Below are 16765 nucleotides of genomic sequence, written 5' to 3'. Positions count from 1 at the left end.
GACTTACTAATGACTGACCCCAAACACTTGAAGCTGTCAGACTGTGTACACAGTACTCATTACTGCACGGATGCTCCAAGACAAATGATGTCACATGAAAAAGGAGTTGTAAAGCTTAACACAGTATGTTGTTTGTAAATGGTGAAATGTGCTAAAAATGAAGGAAGATATTCAACATGTCTGTAGTAAAACATGGCTGGCAGATTGTAAAGATGGTTCAGACTTCATTCACATAATAAATCTGGGGCCTATATGAACATAGTGTAACAACTGAGGATTGCTGAGAGAAGACACATTTTGTTAATGTTTTTGTCTTAGCACTCGTCAGCAATACTTAAGTCCTGTATTTACAACAAGCGTGATAAAGCATTGAAAAATCCATGACAGCACAGTAAGCCTTCAGACAATGAGTATTTACTATGGAAAGGATAGTGAGAATATTTTAAACTAAGCCCGCTTCATTTTTAAATTTTAATTGAGGAATAGTAACAAATGTTTCTTATCCTTAACACAAGTCCTGAGCATTGATTGAGCAATTTTTTTTTACAATGTGTGATTTTGCTCGTGATTATTTAAACAACAAAACATTTTGTAATTCTATTTACTTTTAAACATCAACAGCTCTGAAACGGTCTTTTGAGATCGATGATGTGGAAGATGGATCATTGTTAACACCGACTTCTCCGCTGAGCTCGCCTTTTACTCCTGCTCCAGGGTCTGTGTTGTCATCCAAAGCCACTGAAAGCTTTGTCACCAGTACGCCCTCTCCACCTTCTTATCGCATGAGGATCGGGAGCAGTTCAGGTTCAATACCGGCCATTGGTTCATCTCAGTACAGAAAAGTTACATCAAGCCAATCCTTTAATCAAGGGTCTAAACCACTTCCCAGATCTAATGGAAGTACTGCTTTAGCTTATGTCTCCTCCTTCCAAAACAGAACAAATCCAAATGGCTTCCCTTACTCTTCCAGACCGGACATTGAGATTGACCGTATGCATGGTTCAACATCTAGCCTTGTGTATCCATCTCCTTCGAGGATGAACTCTTTGTCAAATCCACTTCAAAGCTCACCAAGACGCCATGATTCAGGGGCTAAAGCAAACCATGTGTCCTCACCAGTTTTGAAGAAATATTCTTCACAAAGCAACGTGTTCCCTTCAGTAGTCCAACCTTCTACAATCTCTACCAATGTAGGCACAGCCAGTCATGGTTCCATGCCAGCTCTTGATCTCCACATTGCTGATGAAGACCTAAACCTGGAGAACAAACCAGCATTCAATCCATTGCTCAAGTCAAATGCAGCTCTGCACTCCATGCCGATGTCTCAACTCACACAATACAACGTCCAAAGCCAAGTTCCAAAGACAAGAAGGGAACCAAAAGAGGGACGCATCACTTTGGCTGACACGCTCTCCAGTTTACGATTCAATTCTATACCAAATCAGCAAGAACTAAAGTCTGCACCCAATGATTCATTTTCCATTAATCTTGGTGACGCAGTGAATATAGCTCTGGGCAATCCGATTCCAGCTGACGACCATACTGCGAGACCGCAAACAAGCCAGAGTGTAACAAGTGTCAGCTCATCCTCAGTTCCCTTGACAAGATCAAAACAACAGGCTGTCTCATCGGTTTCTGTGTGGAACAACGTACAACGATCTGGAGAATTCACTCCCCCTGCTCCGAATGTCGAGCCCAGCTATCAATCCGTGCACGACTTGGCTCCAGTCAGGTTGGCGACCCAGCTGCAACAAGTTTCCCCTCACATCTCTGTGCCAGGGTTTGAAACAAAGCTAGTGCAGGATTCCAGACCACTTGAGGATCCAGTGTTGTCTCCACAGCCAAAGGAAAGTCCTCAATCTGACATGAAGACACATCCTTCCTTCTTAAAATCAACTGATGTGGGGATAAACTATCTCAATCATGACTTTCAACCAACAGTGAGTCTCTACCATGATGGAAACATGGAGAAGGGAATGCAGGATCTAAGTTTCGAAAGAGAAGTAAACATGCAGCTCAAGAAGCAAGGTAAGACCTAGCTTTTCAGCAACTTATAAAACATTAGGATCCTATTGTTTTATACTGAAAGTGTAAAATACATCACTGATTTCACATACAAATAATTGTTGTTTCATATTTCAGGACTTGTCTTTTCCAAAAATCATTTCGGGTGTAATTAGTAAAGATTGTAAGTTAAGGTTAATAGTTTTCACAATGGTCAACCACCATATGCAAATTGTCTTAAATTGCCCTCAGTGTATGGAAGGAGATTATATCACCCTTGTATCAAATAGCACACTGATCCCTGCTGTAATGACTGACACTAGGACCAGAAAAGCTTTGCCAGGAGGCAGAAAAAAAAGAGAAATTTGGCTGGTGAATCATTGAGAAGAAAACTCAAGAGGGAGATTGATAAGATTTTAGGTATGAAAGGCATCAGAGTATGCAGAATATTGTGGTAGGAATGTGATATTGCGATAGAGGTAGCCATGTTCATATCAAATGTTGAATGGCCTACCTCTGCTTTTAATTTCTAAGTTTCTAAGGCAGCAAATCCTTGTGCCCAGTACTTGAAGCTTTCATCGCAAGTTTTTGAGTGGCTTTTTTTTTGTCTTGGCATTGTCTTTTTACCTTAGAAGTTGATTAGATTCCACAAGTCATAGAGACACTACTGCAGGGTAATAATTTAGCCCATTAGGAAGATGGATAAAGGGGAACTATAAGAGGTGGTGTACTTGGATTTCAGGAAGGTGTTTGGGTTTGTTTCAGGTTACTGCGTAAGAAAAGAGCATAGGATGTCCAGAGTAACATATTAGCATTGATAAATGATTGGTTAGCAAACAGAGGAGGGGAGGTGATGGCCTCCAGTATTATTGCTAGACTATTAATCCACAAATCCAGGCAATAGTCAAGGTTTGAATCCTGCCATGGCAGATCATGGACTTTGAATTCAATAAGAATCAGGAATCAGTCGCCTGATTATGGCTAAGAAACTGAGTAAAAACCTATCTGGTTCACAAATCTTGTAGGGAAAGAAATCTGCTGGCCTTATCTGGTCTGGCCAACATGTTTTAGAATTTAGAGTTAGGTTCTTTGGCACGTGTGTTCAAGTATGGGCTACAAGAGTACAGAGAAAGGTGTACAATGTTGCCAGACACAGCTCCATCTTAAAGTGCCTATTGTGATTTGCTCTTATCTGCTTTCAGGCCAGTTAGGGATAGGCATTTAATGCTGGCCTGACTAAAGAGGCCACAATCCTGTCAGTGAGTGACTTAATGAAAAGGAAATGGAGAGTAGGGATAAATAGGTCTTTTCAAGTTTGGCATGCTTTGACTAGAGGAGTGCCAAGGGGATCAGTACTGATCCCCAAACTATTTACAATCTATATCCATGACTTAGGCAAAGAGACTGAATATATTGTCGTTAAGTCTGCTGTTTGTACAAAAATTGGTGAGAAATTAAGTTGTAAAGATAGCCTAAAATGCCTGCAGAGGCATTTAAATATATTTAAGTGAGTGGGAAAAAATTACCAGCTGAAGTTTAATGTGGAAAACTGACTCTTGTTGCAGGAGGAGTAGAAAGGTAACATATTATTTCAATGAGGAGAGTACTGAACTCTGGGGCACAAAGGGATCTGGGTCTTCATACACAAATCACCCGAAAATAGTATGCCGGGGCAGCATGTGATTAAGATGGCAACTGGAAGAGTTTATTACAAGAGTAATGAAATATAAAACCAAGAATATTTAGCTACATTAACAGGGCATTAGTAAGGTGACATCTTGGGGTACAATGCGCAATTTTGGTCTCCTATTTACATCTTTTCTTAAATAACATTCAAAATACTTCACAGGGAGCGTTCACTCGACCGATACTGGAGATGGGCATTTAACCCATGAGGAAATATCAGACATTTCCTGGGCCTTGTTTCATTGGCATTTAGAAGGTGAAGAGGTGATCTTATTTAGTCATGTAATATGTTTTAGGTTGGACGCTGGGAGGATGTTTCTTTTGTGAGACACCGGAACTAGAGGTCAGGACTGAAAAATAAGAGGTTTCCCTTTTTATTGAGGGTCATTTCCTTTCTAGTTATGTATAACTCACTTCCCCAGAAGGCAGTAGAGGCTGGGTAATTGAGTTCATTTGACACAGAGAAAAGTAGATTTTCACAAGAAAAGGAAGTCAAGTGTTATGGAGTGCTGGGAGAAAAATGGAATTGGGGGCCACGACCAGGCCAGCCATGATCTTATTGAATGGTGGAGCAGATGGTTAGAAACCTTTTCGTTTCATTCATACAATCTGGGAAAGGCCATTCGGCCCATCAGGTCTATACTGCAAAAATGCTCTATTACCTACACTAGGCCTACTTTTCTGTACTGGGCCAATAGCCTTGAATGTGATACGTCAAATGTTCATTGAAGCCCTCTTTAAAGGCTGTGAGGTTTCCTGGGTAGTGCATTCCAGATCGTCACCAACCTCTGGGCGAAAAGATTTCTTCCCCCAAATCCTCTTGAAATCTGGCAGAGTTTGAACCAGCAGGTTCTTTGAGCAGAAAATGCCTCGGTGCAATGTATAGTAAGGCAATTACAAGAAGAGAATGGATGAATATTTGTAAATGCAGGATTTTGAAGGGTTGGGGTGCAAAGACAGCGGGAAATGAGATTAATTAGATTCTTGAAAGAGCACAAGCTCAATAGAATGGATGGCCTATTTTTCAATGATTCTATGATTTAAGGAAAACAGTTCTTTAAGAGGTGTTGCTACACTGACATGATTGCCAATTCCTGTTGATTTTGAAGATACTTAATATCATTTTTTACAGTTTCATAATTTTACACGTTTTGAATTAACGTTTTATCATTTTCACCTTTCAGTACAAAACTACTTGCGTTCTTTGTGCTATAATTTGAAGAACCAGTTAGCGATTATACAGTTCATATACTCCATGGTGTTCGACATAAATGAAAAGTCTTTCTTAATTTGCGACAAGATGTGTTGTCTGAAACTGTGGATGGAATTAATGTTTTGATTAAAAATGAAGTTTCAGTTTTTAGAACATAGAACATAGAACATAGAACAGTACAGCACAGAACAGGCCCTTCAGCCCACAATGTTGTGCCGACCATTGATCCTCATGGATGCACCCTCAAATTTCTGTGACCATATGCATGTCCAGCAGTCTCTTAAATGACCCCAATGACCTTGCTTCCACAACTGCTGCTGGCAACGCATTCCATGCTCTCACAACTCTTTTTTCTAATGCATAATTTTCTTCTGGCTTTTATTAAATTATTTTCGCAGCTAAAGAGCCATTTTTGAGTAGCACAGCTGGAAAGTTTTAATCTGTCACCAGATGTTTACAGTGTGTACAGTTCAAGTTACAGTTGCAGTTGTTTATTTTCATTTCACTTATCTTTCAATGTATATTTTGAAACTAGTGATATGATGGTCCTAAGTGTGGGACCTTTTCAACTCCAAACGTTAGACCAGTGTGGTGTAAACAAACTCAGTAGGAGCTTTCAAAAGAATGTTGGATAAGTATTTGAGGGATAAGGGTCAGGAATGAGCAGATGGTGGGGGAGGACTAGTTGGATTGTCCTCTGAGTTAGTCAACATAGGATGAAGTGGCAGAATCCTGAAGTAGTCACAGGGTCTTTGTACAAAGTGAGTGCTACATTGTACCAACTTTCTGACTGCAGGTTTGAAATGTGTACCTTGTTTTTAAAAGAAATATTTTATCCATGGTTAGTATATCGTTTTGGATGCCCGTGCCGCAACTTCACAACTTGCTGCATGGATCACGATTAAAATAAGGAGCTGCAATAGATTCCAATATGTAATGGCTCATGTCGGTTACGGTTTGCTAATTCTGGATAATTGATAAAGTGTGCTAACTTTTAACTTTAATATTTATGTGATGAAACAATTGTACTGTCTACAATCCTACAAAAATGGGAGGAAAGCAGATTTATGTGAAACTGACAGATTTTGTAAGAATAATCTTCTAATGCATTCCTTTGTGTCATCTATGAATATTTTATGTTTCGGGGGGTAAAAGTGGAATCAAAATATTTTAGTACAACATGTAACAATTGAAACAGCTCTCATTTACGTTTGTTCCATTCTTTTAATAGCTTTACTTTGTAATCGTTTTTTTTTATTAGCAGCTGGATATGTAGAATCGACACCAATTGGTTTCTCGAATTTTGTATTTTATTTTTGTACAAAGATGCGAATTCCTTTCTGGGGAGGAGTGGGGGACTACTTCTCAGAAATCAGTTACTGCTATTATTCATCAAGCATTGCATCAAATGCTTCATTTGACATGTTTTCCTTTTTCTGTGCTTCCCTAGCATTGTTTGCGATGGTTAGTTTCTAGTTTTGGACAGTGTTAGAAGGGTATCAGAAGCAAATGTGGTGACTCCCTTTTACAGACAATTTCAGAGATGTAGAGCCATACAGTCATAGAGCTGTACAGCACAGGAACAGATCCTTTGCTCCAACACATCCATGCTGACCAGATATCCTAAATTAATCTCGTCCCATTTGCCAGTATTTGGCCCATATCCCTCTAACCCCTTCCTGTTCATATACCCATCCAAATGCCTTTTAAATGCTGTAATTGTTCCAGCCTCCTCCACTTCCTCTGGCAGCTCTTTCCATACACACACTACCCTCTGTGTTAAAAAGTTTCCCTTAGTTTCCTTTTTTAATTTTTCTCCTCTTCCCTTAAATTTATGTCCTCTAGCATAGATGTGGAGTCCCTCACTCTGAGGAAACAACCTTGTCTATTCACTCATCCTCCCCCTTCATGATTTTATAAGTCTCTGTAAGGTAACCCCTCAGACTCTGATGGTCCAGGGAAAACAGCCCCAGCCTATTCAACCTCTCCCTGTGGCTTAAACCCTCCTACCCTGGCAACATCCTTGGAAATCTTTCTTTACTGGGCCCTTTCAAGTTTCACTACATCCTTGCTATAGCTGGGAGACTAGAATTGCACACAATATTCCAAAAGTGGCCAAACCAATGTCCTGTACAGTCATAACATGACGTCCAAACTCCTAAACTCAATGCATTGACCAATAAAGGCAAGCATATCAACTCCTCCTTTATCCTCAAGATTGTAGGAACTGCAGATGCTGGAGAATCTGAGATAACAAGGTGTAGAGCTGGATGAACACAGTAAGCCAAGCAGCATCAGAGGAGCAGGAAAGCTGATGTTTCGGGCCTAGACCCTTCTTCAGAAAAATGTGGTGAGGCCCGAAATGTCAGCTTTCCTGCTCCTCTGGTGCTGCTTGACCAGCTGTGTTCATCCAGCTCTACACCTTGTTATCTCCTCATTTATCCTGTCTACCTGCAGCTCCACGTTCAATTGGACAAGTTCAAGGGGGCGGGAAACACAAGTTTTTCAGGAATGCATTGTCTGCACGACATAATCTTTGGCGGTCCCTCACAGCTGTAGATGAATCTCTCCCAGTCTCAGGGTGAGTCCATGGGTGGCTGTCCAGACGAATGCAATTACCACAGACTCTGTTACACTGGCCAAAAGGTGGTCATGGGAAAGGGTGGGCGGGGCATTTGTGGGGCAGTGCGCTCCTTTTGCTGTTTTTGCTCAGCTTCCATTTTTTTCAGATGGCAAGTCTTGAGGTCCTTGATGCCTTCCTAGATACCCCTCCTCCACTTTGGATGGCTTTGGACCGGTGGTTCCCAGGTGTCTGTGGGATTGCCACACTTCGCCAGGGAGGGCTTGAAGGTATCATTGAAGCACTTCCTCTGTCCACCTGGGGATTGCCTACCATTTCAAAACAGGGAGTAGAACCCTTGCTTGGGGAGACTCGCGTTGGTCATGCGGATGATGTACCCAGCCCATCATAGATAGTCAGTGCCTCTGTGCTGGGAATGTTGGCCTGGTCAAGGACGCTGGTGGGTGCAGCTTCCTTTCCAGCATTATACTACACGCTTAAAAGCTCTTGTGGCACAGTCCGAGTGAGCCAGAAGAGTGGGTTCAAATCCCACCTGCTCCAAAGGTATGTCATAACATGTCCAAACAGGTAAGTTTAAAAATATCCATGACACATTCAATCTGTCAAAGTCAGTAGAGATGAATAAAGTGCCGAGTGTATAAACATGTGACCAGTGCCATATCACCTGTTGTGCATACCTGTCAATTTCACCTCAAGATCTAAGGTCTCTTTGAAGTTGGTCATTCAAGTCATTGCTAGTCACCTCCTTTAGTAACCAAATGCAGAATGATGGAAATGGCTGAGGGTAGGAATTGTGAGATGCTACACTTTTTAAATTGGGGAACGCAATCTATGGTCTGAAAGTGGGCAGCTACATTTTCTGAAGAAGGGTCCCGACCCGAAATGTCAGCTTTCCTGCTCCTCTGCTGCCTAGCCTGCTGTGCTCCTCTAGCTCCACACTGTGTGTTACCCACATTTTCTTATGACTTTCTTTTTATTTCTACTTCTTTCCATTCCCAGAAGATTTTTCTGTTCATAAATTGCTTACGAGTTTTGAGCTAACTGAATCACTGTTTAAAAACCATTTAACCAGTACCTTTCCCTCTCATTACTATGGCCCTTACAGCTTGCATTTTCTGAAGGCAGTCAAATTAGGATTCAACCTAATCATCTTCTGACAGCTGTCAAGAATAAGCAGCCTGGCATTACACCTTAAAATAAAACAAAGAATTGTGGTTGCTGGAGATCTGAAACAAACACCAGCATTGCTGGTGAAACTCAGAAGGTCTGACAGCATCTGTTGGAAGATGCTATGCCACAGTTTGAACCTGCCCACTGTTATTATGGAAATTACCACAAAGAACACGACAATATGTTACATAATATTCTATTGCACCTAACGCTCTAACTACAATCGAATTGCATTTGCTTGTCTCTGCATCTTGTATCCAGCGCCCTTCTAAATGGTTTTTGTCTGTACCTCAAAAATATCGAAAATGCCGGGAAAAACTCAGCAGGTTGGAGAAAGAAACCGATTTAGCATTTCAAGTCTGATTACAATTTTTCTTCGGAACTTCCCGTATGCCTCCTTATGATTGAGAAGGGTTTCTGATAAAGTGGTGGTGGGTGAATATTTTGAAAATATTATCATGGGCAACACTTGGCTCGAACAAATAAAGACACTGAATTCTCAGAGCCGTGCACTTGCCTTGTCTTGTTGATCTCTGGAAAATGTTTTCATTCATCATCTAATCGAATGAGTGGGTTTCTGATTAAGATCTTAATTGATTTGATCAGGTTCTCCATCAGTTCCACAGCTCTCAGATGCACATTGTTTTGATGAAGTTGTTTAGTTTCTCTGCCCTCATATCAATTCACATTTGAATTATTCAGCAGCTGGATGCTTGCCTGCAGATTTGCCAAAGGCTGACTTCAGTCTTCATGCCAGCTAAACATTACAGGGTTATCTCTGCCAGGCAGTATGCCATTAGAAGCGGCTCAGTGATGTACTGTTGGAGGTCTAAAGACATTCCTGATGCAACATTTTACCCAAAACAGTGAATTGAATGTCCTGTACTGTCAGCAAAGTGAAATGACTTCCTCGAAGGAGTGTACCAGCTCATTCTGTCACTCAAGCCTGCCTGAAGATGGACAACCCATTCACTGACACCTGCCTTTGTATTTTGGTCTACATCTTCCTTTGTTATTGGGAGCAGTCCGAGCCAAGGTGCCTACTATACTCCTTACACACTCACAACGGTGCGGCCAAATTCTGCTCTTATTCCATTTACAAATTTGTGGATGGGATCTTAAACAAGGACAAATCAGTGCACAGGAAGGAAATAGGAAACTTAGTGGCACGGTGTAAAGATAAAAAATCTCTCCCTCAATGTCAACAAAATGAAGGAACTGGTCATTGACTTCGGGAAACAGAGTGGAGGACACTCCCCTGTCTATATGGTGCTGAGGTGCAACTGGTTGAGAGCTTGAGGGGTAAATATCACCAACAACCTGTCCTGGTCCATCCACGTTGAGGCCAGGGTCAAGAAAGCACAGCAACACCTCAACTCCCTTAGAAGGCTGAAGAAATTCAGCATGTACACTGCGACTCTCGCCAATTTTTAAAGGATGCTTTCAATGCTGTATCTATCAGGATGCATCTGCCCAAGACCTCAAAGTAGTTAGAGCGCATGATAAAACTGGCCCTCCTTCCATTAACTCTGTCTACACTTCCCGCTATCTCGGGGAAAGCAGCCAACATAATCAAAGACCCTTCCCACCCCAGTTATACTCTCATCCACCCTTGTCCTTCGGGCAGAAGATAGAAAAGACATTCCAACAGATTTACAAACAATTTCTTCCCTGCCATTATCAGACTTTTGAACAGACCTCTCAATATATTACAGTTGATCTTTCTCTGTAGCTGTAACACTATATTCTGCATTCTGTTCTATTACCTCGATGTATTTATATAAGGTGTAATGTACCTGTTTAGCGCACAAAACAATGCTTTTCACTCTCTCGGTACTTGTGACAATAATTAATCAAATCAAATCTCAACTTTAGGTTTTTCAACTGAGGTGTTATATAATTGTTACAGTCTGATGGGGAGTCATATTATACAACAATAAATTTGACTTACAAAATCAATGATACTCCGTCCCCATGTTTCTTTATGATGGTGCAAACTTCACAGATTCTCAGAATCCTGATGGTGCTGGAGGAAGCAATTTAGGCCATCGAATGAGCATCATTGCTGAGTGCGAATCTCCTGCAATTTCCCTCTACCCTTGCACATTAATTCTTTCCAAAAACCATCCAATGTTCTCTTGAATGCCTCAATTGAAGGTGCCCCAACCACATTTCCAGGCAGTGCATTCCACACTCTAACTACTCACTGTATGCGAAAGAAAGTTCCTTTTGTGTTGGTCGGCACAACATCGTGTGCTGTACTGTTCTGTGTTCTATGTTCTATGTTCATCCTTGCTTCATTCGCACATCACTTTAAATCCACAGGCAGTCCTCAGGTTACAAATGCATTCTGTTCTTCAGTACGTTTTTTAAGCCACTTTATGTGCTGTTACATGGAGCTGTGTAGTTTGTATGATGCCTGTCTTTCAAATACAAGAAATGATTCAGTTTCACTTTTTTTTAAAAAGCAACATTGTTTATTATCTTCAGATAGATCTAGGCACGGAAGCAGTTAAAATAAAAGCTTTTCTCTTCACTTGACACCACCAGTTAGGAATGATGTCAGACTGCCAAAAAAAATACTGGGCAAATTGTTTGATTTGGAACTGAGTTTTTAATGCCACTGCATTCCCAGGTATGAGTTTGGATCCACAGGTGTGGGGAGTGGTGTATAGCAATACCTCAGGCTATTGATTAGGGCCCAACAATACACAACCACACCCCTCCCTCCCCCTTCATTTCACTCCAGCTCCTCCAAGTTGGGGACCGGATGCAGACCCTAAAACTGTCACCACCAACAGTGGTGCTACTGGGCCCAGTATTCTCCCCATCTCACCCTGCAATACCTGTAATGGGCTTTGCATGTAAATACTCATTCAGACATAGTGATTTACTGGTGGTGGTTAGTCATTAAAAACAAAAAAAAATCACAGTAATTTGGTGGTGGGAAAACCGTTCAGTTGTGTGTGTGTGATAGCACAGTCGGATATGAAGAGAGAAAATTAAAGCAGACCCCTTATCACCATCCCACCTACCTTCCCTAGCCCAGCCGCCCCACTCTCTCTTTATTCCTGCCCACATCCCCACCCATTTCTGAAGAACGGTCCCAACCCAAAATGTCAGCTTTCCTGCTCCTCTGATGCTGCCTGGCCTGCTGTGTTCCTCCAGTTCTACACTGTGTTATCTCTGACTCCAGCATCAGGAGTTCTTACTATCTTCCAGGGGTGAGTCTGGTTGTAGGGTAAAATTTGCTGTCCATCACATGATCTCTTTTGTTCTTCCATTTAATTAAATGAATAGTCCCAAGCAATTTTTAAAAAATGTTGTCTTTCTAACACATGAGGATAATAAACATGAATAACTTTAGTGTTTTTACAACAAAATGTAACTCAGCTCCAGAATCATACATTTCAACTGGGCTTAGATTATAGTCATTGTAAAAACAAAGCAAACACATGCTTCTTTAACATAGTTAAGCTGTATTTTGAAATTGTGCAACTACTCATTTGGAAGTACAGTTAGTAACATATTACAGTGCAGTATTTTGTGGTTAGCTTTGGTACCCAGAACATAGCTTCACACTACGGAATGCATGATCTTTCAAAGAGACAAGTTGTCTTTTTGGTAACAGCTGAATTTGTCCTCCTAGTTATTCAATCGAAGAAAAACCAAAAATATCATAAACTATAATTAGTATTCAATTGCTACAGCAGCTGTTAACATTTATTTCTAAAAGTTGCACTTTGTCCTGAAGAAAGGGAACGGTTTCATTTAATTGACTGAAACTAGATAATGGTGGGGCCCTTTTGATTTTAATTGTTGATTTGACTGAAATATCCATTAGAAATGTAATAAAAGCAAGATTTGATTATTTTCTTAAGGACAAATAATTAACATTCAGTTTTTAAGCTTTGGCTTCTTCACATTCTCTCTCTATCATCCTCTTATTTATCACCGTAGCCTTTGGGATCATCTGGCTTCCACTCTGGTTCTCTTCAAGGCCCCAGCCCCACGCCTTCCCCGTCCACATCCTGATTTTTATCCACCGATCATATTTTTCTTCCTCCTCTTCTGCTTTTACTCGCAAATTGTCCTCCAGTTGTTGCCAGGACAGGACTGTAAGTCTTCTTTTCCAATGTCTATCCATGGTTATCTTTCTCTCGCTGACTGTACTTAGCCACCCTTTGTGATTCCTGAACTTCTGTCCTTGGTCTGAACCGTGCATTTGCCCTTTTGCTTTTCCAGCTGGCTCTGAGCATCCTCTTCCATACTCTCATTCCAAAAACTGTAATCCTCTTCTCATTCTCTTCCTTCAGAGTCCGACTCTCTCATCCACAGAATGTAACACTCTACACTCGTGACTGGGCTTTAAGCTTCATGCTGATACATTTGCACTTCCAGATATTGATTAAGTCAATGATTGTCTCTCACCATGGATAATCTAATACGGATTTCATTCTCGGACAGGGTGATGAGATGTCCTGGTTTCCTTCAAGTGTTTCACAGTTTTCCTGTTAGTTGTGAAGGATTGGAATGTGTTTGAATTGAACTTAGATCTCTGCTTGCGTCTTGGATCTACTGCAGTTTATGTCTGCTGGGCCCACGGCACAGTACTACACTTCAAGAAGAGGCTCAGAAAGCACTTCTGAAGCAGCACGATGGCTCAGTGGTTAACACTGCTGCCTCACAGCACCAGGGGCCCCAGTTCAATTCCACCTTCAGATGACTGTGCAAACTCCACACAGACGTTCTCTCTGTCTGCGTGGGTCTTCTCCGGGTGCCCCGGTTTCCTCCCACAGCCCAAAGATGTGCAGTTTAGGTGGATTAGCCAGGGGAAATGCAAGGTTACAGGGATAAGGTGGGTCTGGGTGAGATGCTGTTCAGAAGATCAGTGTGGACTTGATAAATCGAATGGCCTATTTCGTACCGTAGCAATTCTATGAAATAGGTAGGAAATGTGCAGCCAGAAGGTGTACACCTGTCTGACTTGTTTATATCCAAAGAACCTAGTTTTCTCCAGAATTGGTGGAGACTCCACAGAGAAGAAATGGTGCCTATTAATGGCCATTCTTCACTTGTTTCCAGTTAATCCTATGATAAAAACAGAAGGGAATTCCTGGGTAACAAACTGTGGGGCTGGCTGAACACAGCAGGTCAAGCTGCATCTTAGGAGCACAAAAGCTGATGTTTTGAGCCTAGACCCTTCATCAGAAAATTCCTATTGTGTTGTGAAGCAGCGTAATCTCAGGGTGTCCTGGATCTCACTTTTGAAAATCTGGATGCCCTTTATTGGATTATAATTTGACGTTTACCATCAATCCAAAGCTCCTGTTTGATGTACATCCTTGAACTTGCCCTCTGCTTCCATCTTGGTCCATCTGATTTGGACCTCTCCATTGTCATTGAAACCCATCATGGTGGTCTTTGCCTCATTTATGTTCAATCCAAAAGACTCACTCTGTCTATGGTCAGTCCTGACGTCATTTCTAGCTCTTAATATCACTTATTCATTGATTTCACTTTCCCCCTTCATCATTCATCTCTATATTGCAGTACAATCTGATGGATTGCTTTCAAAGGCTTTTCAAATAAAGTAAAATCTGATCAGTTGTGGAAATAAGCTGTAGGTTGCTCTGACAGTTATATCTACAGATTCTGTATCTGCAAGTCTAAACTTACTGAGTGAAAAATTGTCTTTTTGAGACATTGCTTATTTAAATAGGGAAAGCAAACTGATTTACTATTTCAATACATTTCCAGAATAGATTGTTTGCCTGATGTAAACTACATGTCAAACTTCATAAGTGGGGTCAGATGTGCTAGTTTAAAGCAGCATCATAGTCCTCCTCTTTCAATTTGGCTTTTACATCATCCTCAGAGTATTGAAATGTAAAATCTCTCCTCACATTTGCTCATATTTTAACACAGGCTTTTGTTATGATTAATCTTGTCCACTAATGAATGAATGCAATGAATAAATTCACTTTTTCACAGTTATATTAAAATGGAAACACACTGTATTAGATTCACAGTCAACTGTGAATGAGTGAATTGGTAGCACTTCTACCTTTCATGCTAGGACGCTGCAATTGAGAATCAATGGAATAATTTATGCAGTTACCCAATTCCACTAAATAAAAACTGAATGAACTGAGGGGGCTGTAAATCAGAAACAAAACTAGAAATTACTGGAACAGCTCAGCAGGTCTGGCAGCAACTGTGGCGAGAAATCAGAGTTAATGATTCAAATTAAGTGTCCCTTCCTCAGAATTGATTTCTCTCTGCAGTTGCTGCCAGACCTGCTGAGTTTTCTCAGCAGTTTCTGTTTTTGTACATTGCTTGCTGTTCTTTTATTCATGCAGAATAGGCAGAGGTCCTGGCTGGTCACAGTTTTCACCAAAACCGTTAGCCAGACACACTTCCACAAACCTCCTGTCCCACAGGCTGCGAATGTGCCAATGCTGTAGATCTGCAGAGGTCCTCCTAAGCTGGCCCATGAGTAACAACAAGTCAGCTCACAGTTTTCCCCAATTCTGTGAAAACACGCTGCCCTTTTGTGTCTCTGAGCTACTCTCACAGCTTTTCATGTTTTGCCCTTTTCAGCCAGCTCTCAAAGTAGGTCCATGACCTCCTGTATCACTTACTGCCAAACAGAAAAACTGACTTCTTTCTGAAAGTGATTTCCTCCTTCTTAGAGCCATAGATCTGAACAGCATGCAAACAGACCCTTTGGTCCAACTCATCCATGCCAACCAGTATCCTAAATAAATCTCGTCCCATTTGCCAACTTTTGGTCCATATTCCTCTAAACCCTTCCTATTCCTATGCCCATCCAGATACCTTTTAAAGGTTATAATTGCACCAGCCTGCACAGCTTCCTCTGGCAGCTCATTCCATACATGCACCACCCTCTGCATGAAAACTTTGCCCCTGAGGTCCCTTTTTATTTCTTTCCCCTCTCACCTTAAAACCTACGCCCTTCAGTTTTTGACTTTCCCCACCCCAGGGAAAAGACCTTGTCTATTTACCCTATGCATGCCCCTCATGATTTTATGAACATCTATAAGGTCACCCCTCAGCCCCTGATGCTCCAGGGAAAGTAACCCCAGTCTCAGCCTCACCCTATGTCTCAAACCCTTCAAACCTGGCAACTTCCTTGTAAATACTTTCTGAACCCTTTCAAGTTTCACAACATCCTTCCTACATCAGGGAGATCAGAATTGCACAAAATATTCCATAAGTGGCCTAATCAATGTCCTATACAGCTGCAACATGACCTCTCGACTCCTATACTCAATGCACCGATCAGTGTAGGCAAGCTCACCAAATGTCTTCTTCATTATCCTGTCTACCTGGGACTCCACTTTCAAGGAACTATGAACCTGGTCTTTTTGTTCAGCAACACTCCCCACCTCTCAAAGGAATTCTCTGGGCTGTTTCTTTTCTGCATCTGCTTTCTGTTTACACCTGCGTCTATGGGCTAATCACCTTCACCTGCCAGTTCTTCTGCTTATAGTTCTCCATTATGTCTGTCAGCCACCTATTACTTTCTTAACTGACTTCCTATTGGTACTGCTCCCAGATCATGGCTCACCAGTATTCAGGATCCATAAAAAATAGCAGTTCAATTCCTCGGACTGACCTATCCCCTCCCTACCTCTTTGCCTATACTCACCTCTACAGGCTCCATCCTCGCCCCCTTTAACTTGTCTGTCTCCTCTCCACCTATCTTCTCCTCTATCCAACTTTGATCCACCTCCCCCTCTCTCCCTATTTATTCCAGAACCCTCTCTCCATCCCCCTTTTCTGATGAAGGGTCTAGGCCCGAAACATCAGCTTTTGTGCTCCTGAGATGCTGCTTGGCCTGCTGTGTTCATCCAGCTTCACACTTTGTTGTCTTGGATTCTCCAGCATCTGCAGTTCCCACTATCTCCGAGTTCAATTCCTTTACAATTGATGCAAATTATTAAAGGTAAACACAAAACTTTCTTAAGAATAATTACACATTCTACAGATACTTTAAAGAAATTACGCATTTTCCTTCCAATACCACTTCGATTTAAAGATCACTTCAGTTTTTGAAGCGTATTTGGGACTTGATACTAGATGAA

At 41.4% G+C, this 16765-nt stretch overlaps 1 protein-coding gene across 2 annotated transcripts in view; it reads left to right on the top strand.

Annotated features, from left to right (window-relative positions):
- Window positions 1-16765, top strand: part of LOC125462212 (neuronal-specific septin-3-like) — a 411217-nt gene that overhangs the window by 76991 nt on the left and 317461 nt on the right. For both annotated transcript variants that reach the window (XM_048551946.2, XM_048551945.2), the window contains exon 2: window positions 622-2028. In XM_048551946.2, the coding sequence (XP_048407903.2) occupies window positions 622-2028 (1407 nt within the window). The remainder of the gene's footprint in view (window positions 1-621; window positions 2029-16765) is intronic.

Source organism: Stegostoma tigrinum, chromosome 23, assembly GCF_030684315.1.
Source record: "Stegostoma tigrinum isolate sSteTig4 chromosome 23, sSteTig4.hap1, whole genome shotgun sequence".
Lineage (NCBI taxonomy): Eukaryota > Metazoa > Chordata > Chondrichthyes > Orectolobiformes > Stegostomatidae > Stegostoma > Stegostoma tigrinum.
The sequence above is the reverse complement of the archived record's forward strand: the minus strand, read 5'-3'. Positions and strand labels throughout refer to the sequence as shown.